Raw genomic sequence first — 5,930 nt, forward strand, 5'->3', positions numbered from 1 at the left:
TTTTTTTTTTAAATAAAACTCTATTTTATATCTGATAGTGGTTTATTTTAATAGTAAATAATTTAAAATATCGAAAATTAGTTTAATTATCCTCTTTTATCGCATATAAAGTAAATAATATTATTAAAAAAAAATTAAAGTATATAAGTGCGTTTTAATATATATTTACAAAAAAAAAACATCATTTGCAGTCGAAACAAAGTGTGAAATACTTTAACACACAGATGTAAATACTTTTAAGTAGGGAAGAAAGTCTAATTACAGTGGGGTTGTAAAATTTATTGCCTGGGAGAAAGAAGTGTCAGGTTCAAGGTCATACGACTCCCCAGTTTTTGTTTATATATACTTTTCTTATCGTCGCTCTCGTGACTGTTGTACATCGACCCTTTTATTTACGTTATAATCAATTATTAGATATCAAATTTTCATTTTTTGGCCCCCCCTTGACGGAAAGTATCATATTACAACAAGCAGTTAACGTGTTAATCTACTATTTTTATAGTTTAGGCCCAAACGTTTTGCTGACAGCCAGTTTAAAAGATTTGCCTTTTGTTCCGTTTGCCTACAGATATTATGGACATGGGAGTGCCAGTTAAGTTTTTTGTCAAAGTATATTACAAGATACTTGAGTTCTTGAGCAATCTTTATTTATTTGCCATTGATGTAAATCCCTGGTGGGCACTGTAACCTATTTCTCTTATTTCTTCTGGTACAAACCAAATCAATGCATTTGTCATAGTTTAACAGTAGCTTGTTATCACTCCAATTATAGATGTCTTTGAAGCAGGTGTTGGTAATGTTGGCCAGGCGACCAAAATTCTGGTGTGAAACCATAAGAAGGAAACCGTCGGCAAAAGCTTGAATTTTAATATCCTTGTTAGTATTGGTGGAGAACAAAAGGTTATTGAAATTCATGTTCCAGAGTCCAGGTCCACTTCTGGATCCCTGGGAACATCCTATGTTGATGTTTTTAGTAATAGAGAAGTTATTTGATTAAAGATAATTTTCCTGTTGCTTAGATAGTCCTTCGTCAGTTGGTAAATGTTTCTCGGGCAACCATCCTCTTTGAGGCGATAAATGACACTTAGCCACCAAAGGTGGTCGAAAGCCTTGTGGTAATCGATGCTGATGAGAATGGTGTGTTTGTTCTTGGTCCAAGCATTGTGGATCATGTCCCTAACACAAAGTGCAGCATCAGTGGTGGATCTTCCTAGTCGGAATCCAAACTGGTATGGATGTAGCTTCCCTTTGCTGTGGAGATATGATATGATATGATATGTTTAAAAGTGTTAGAAGGCTGAACCTTACGGCATAGCCTTTGAAAAGGAAGGATGAAGAGTTTTAGAGGAAGTGAGAAGAGGGAAGAAAAGTAAGGAATGATAAGAAAGTGTGGAATGGGAACCATGGTGCCGTCATGTTCCATTTATTGAGTATACTTTAGTTACAACACATGGAGCATAGCCCACAGATAACAGTATGGTCAAAATATATACAAAAAATAAGCCCGCATATGGTACTGCCTCTAGGGAGACAGGGAATGCGAGCAATTGACAGCTATGCACATGGGAAATCGACACAAGCTGCTGAAAATACCAACCTGGAATGTGTTGGAGTACAAAAGCATAAAGTTAAATGCGAGGGAAGAAAAAAATAATAATAGTAATAAAATAAAACAAATAACTAAAAATAAACACGAAAAGTATCAACAGCCAACTCGGCCAGGTTACAATGGGAAGCAACAATGCAAAGAACCCCAGATAGCCAACTCGGCCATAATACAGGGGAATACAACACAACACAAGTCCCCCCGATGGCCAACATGGCCAGGATCCAGTGGGAATGTAACAAGACTGGAATCCCCAAATAGCCAGTTCGGCCAGGTTACAATGGGTTTCCAAGTGAAGCCAACAGCTGGGATGCCTAGAGAATTCTAGAACAAAGGTACCATGACCCCGGTACCCATGATGAAGTTCTTTAAAGCGTTTAATGTCTGTTTACTCATGAAAAAGTCTTTTGGAGCACAGGGCCAATGGAGGCTACACCTGTACAAGGTCTCGGTGAAGGTCTTTCTTAGTGTCTTAAACTTGGGACACCTGAAGATTACATGGTGTGATATTCGTCTTTGCCCAAACCACAGTCACATATTCCGTCTCCTTTGTGGAGAAATCTTCTTAAGTAGGCATGGAAGTTCCCATGCCCCGCAAGGATTTGGGATAGGTGGAAATCAGGGGGAAGTAGCCCATCCTTTGCCTACTTGCAATGTCAGGCAGGAAATCATGGGTAGTTCTTCCTGTACATTTGCTGTTCCATCTGGCTTGCCAGTCCAAAATAGTAACTTTTTAAATCCTCATGAAGCCAACAGTTGGGGAGCTCTCCAAACACTGGTTCTGTTGATGATCGTGCTGCCTTCTTGCAATAAGGTCGGCCCTCTCATTTCCCCCAATGCCAGAGTGGCCCCTAACCCATGTAAAAGAGACCTTATGGCCTTTCACAGATAGGCACTGGAGAAGGATTACTGTTCATGCAATGATGTTCACTTTTGTGTTTAATTTGTGGACTTGTAGTAAGGCTGTCTTGCTGTCACTAAGAATTTCCACATAAATTTTATTTTTCCCATTAAAGTGAGTGTCTACATACTGGAAAACCTTGAGTATTGCAAGGCTCTCAGCTTGGTTGACTGTACAATATCCTTCCAGTTTTCCACTCATCTGCCAAATGTTCTGTTCATTTGGTCCAATGATAACTGCAGAACACCCTACACCCTCTGGTGTCTTTGACCCATCCGTAAAGATTTTGAACCATGAATAATTTCCTTGGGCAGAGATGTGGATATTGAATATAGGATGCTGGCTGCAGGCAGGGTGTAGTTTGTAGTACTTGTGGGTGTAGTCCATATTGTGTTTAATGATATCCTTGGCTATGTTTTTAATACTTGTAGGAAGATCAATTTTTTTAAGGAGGCCACAGGATTTCTACTAAGGTGAAACTTCCAGTATGTTTCCAGGATTTTGAGGTCTAAAGGAGCTAAGTTTGCCAGTACCTGGAGTGCATTGGTAGGTGCTGTTGTGTAGGCTCTTGCTACAGTTAGCAGACAGGCTCGTTGGATGGATAAGATTTTCTTTTAGTCTGTTGCTTGGTGGCTGCCTTTTCCCATACCTCAGCCCCATAGAGAACCACCAGTTCAATAGCACACTTGTAGATTGTTCTGCTAGTATGGTGTTTACAAATAGAGTGCAGAGAATGGGCGAGTTTAATACATTTTTTCTTGATGTTCTGAATATGGGGATTCCAAGTGAGAGTGTTATCTATCAGGATCCCAAGATATTTTATTTCAGTACTTGTCTGGATCTTTTGGCCATTGATTTTGATAGCTGGGTGCTTGTCTAGAGGTCTTTTCCTAGGAAAAACTATTGAGTTACATTTTTCAATATTGATTTTAAGTTTGTTGTTTTTGGCCCATCTATTGACAGACTTTAATAGATTATTCATGTTAATTTGCAGCACCTCTTGGTTCCTGTGCTTCATTGTAATCAGCGTGTCATCAGCAAAGCCACTTTGTGAGTGTAGTTGTGCTTGTTTTAATACATGCTGTTCTGTCTTGTAAAAAACTCCTGAATAAAGTAGTGATGTTCTTGGGGAAATTATTGTTATTGAGGGAGTCTGATATTGCAGGCCACCATGCATAGTCGAATGCTCCCTTGAAATCTATAGAAACAGCTATCATATGCATGTCTTTCTGTTTGGCTTCTTTAATGATCCCCATAAGTTGGCAGAGGGCTGTCCCCATACTTCTGTTTTTCCTAAACCTATGCTGGTTTGGGTGGAAAAGTTGCCTAGGAGAATCTTGTTCATATGAGAGTCTTTGCTTATTACAGTAATGTTCCCATGCAACACTTCCATATTTGATATTCCAGAGCTATGGGTTGCACTATTGAATCATGACCTATGCTAAAATCATAGGTCATGACCTATGATTTTAGCATAGAATGACATAGCATAAAATCATGACCTATGATTTTAGCATGAATCATAACTGCATGACCTATGCTAAAATCATAGGTCATGCAGTTATGTGAAAAAACATACTAGTGACAATGAGTCTCCAGTGTTTATGTTTTGTTTAAATTTTCTTTATATTCTTATCAATCTTTTCTGCATATATTAATTCTGTTAATTTTTGTTAGCCATTGTATTACATTTATTTTGTACTGATGTATAACTTTGTATTTTTATTTATAAAAAAATTGTTATGCTTGTGCATTAAGAGCAATTTGAAATGTGTTCTATCTCCACATTTTATAACATCCCATCTTTCATATTACCTGAAGAAGACAGTTATATACTGTTGAAAATTCTCATTAATTAAATGTATTTACTAGTAATGCCAATAGACAGTTTTTAGATTTTCTTTCTTTTATTTTTAATAAGTAGCGTCTCTTGTTGTTTTTATCTCATAACTTACTGCTATAGGCCTTGTGTAATATTTGTGTGGGGCACAAGAAGAAATATGCTTTAAATAAAAAAAAATCTGCAAAATACTATCATTCTGGATCATCATCAGACAATTCCATTTATTGGGTACCAGATTAATGAATACTCACTGTATCTTTCTTCAAATTATAATACTGATTTTTATACATTGATTTATTTGTATCAAATTATAGTATTACATATGTATTATGCAAATTATATAAGCCTCATTATATCTTCTGTAAAAAAACAAATTAAAGAAACAGAAGTTAATTTTTATTATATTGAATATATTTAATAGTTATTATTTCAGAAAATTCCATATTTTAATTCTGTTTACATTTATGTTCTATTTCTCAATATAATTTTTACAAATAAAACAATGATATGATACATTTTCTGGAAATTATGAACATTTTGTATATGTTGTAAATGACAAGTTACATGGAATTTAACTTGTCATTTATTAACTTGTCTTTAGTATTTTCTTTTATGTAATACCCAATCTTCAAATTCTTAAATTCTGCACAGTGTAATTTATTTTTACATTATACTAATTATAATGATTTTAATATAAAATTTTTACCTTGTCAAGAACTTCTCCAGGTGCACAATCAATAGTTGTACCAAGAAGAAGAAATTTATTGACATTTTGGACAAGAGCAATTTGACAATGTCCACCAGAAGCCAAAAGAACAAGAAAAGGGAATTCTACTCTGAAATAATTGTAACATTTGAGTTAAACATAAACCAAATAAATATAAAAACTGATTAAAGAAAAATATCTGAATTTTTTCAACTTATAATTTATACAACAATATATTTTAAACATGCAATATTACATATACAGCAGTTGCGATACAGTATTGTCACATGGAGTTTCAGATAAGGTTTTATAATAATTATGATAAAACTGATTAAAAAATAAAGTTCTTAAAAAGTTCTATTCTATTCATTTTAAATATAGTTATTATTCACAATCATTTATAAGAATAATATTTGAAAAAATATAGAATTTCATAAAAGTTATCTTTATGAGTTTTCAATTAAAAAAAATGGTCTATAACTCAAAAACATATTAAAGATAATAAGATTTCTTGTAATCTATTCTCAACAAATGAAAATTTCTTATAGAGTTATAAAATATAAAAACTGTTTTATTTGAAATTCATTTTTAAAAGATAAATAAATTTAAGTTAGAGCCATGATTAGAATACTTCAACTTCAGAATTTTTAATGATAAAATCATTTACAGTAGATCCCCCTATAAGACGGTAGATACGTTCCGTTCTTTGTGAATCAATTTTGTAGGAATCATAGTTTACGGACTACGGCTGTTTGAAAGGTTTTCTTTCATAAAATTAATCGATTCTAGACTAATTCGACTCAACATTTCCAAAATACGTATATTTTTTTGAAAATAATCCGTATAAACTACGTTATAAACAAAAAATTGTAGG

The 5,930-nt window shown here is 34.1% G+C and overlaps 1 protein-coding gene across 1 annotated transcript in view; it reads right to left on the reverse strand.

Moving 5' to 3' along the window:
• Positions 1-5,930, reverse strand: part of LOC111637020 (probable tRNA N6-adenosine threonylcarbamoyltransferase, mitochondrial) — a 29,478-nt gene that overhangs the window by 13,947 nt on the left and 9,601 nt on the right. The window contains exon 4 of the mRNA XM_023382422.1: positions 5,057-5,186. Within this exon, the coding sequence (XP_023238190.1) occupies positions 5,057-5,186 (130 nt within the window). The remainder of the gene's footprint in view (positions 1-5,056; positions 5,187-5,930) is intronic.

Source organism: Centruroides sculpturatus, unplaced genomic scaffold (assembly GCF_000671375.1).
Source record: "Centruroides sculpturatus isolate CEXI.00-Female unplaced genomic scaffold, Cexi_2.0 scaffold966, whole genome shotgun sequence".
Classification (NCBI taxonomy): domain Eukaryota; kingdom Metazoa; phylum Arthropoda; class Arachnida; order Scorpiones; family Buthidae; genus Centruroides; species Centruroides sculpturatus.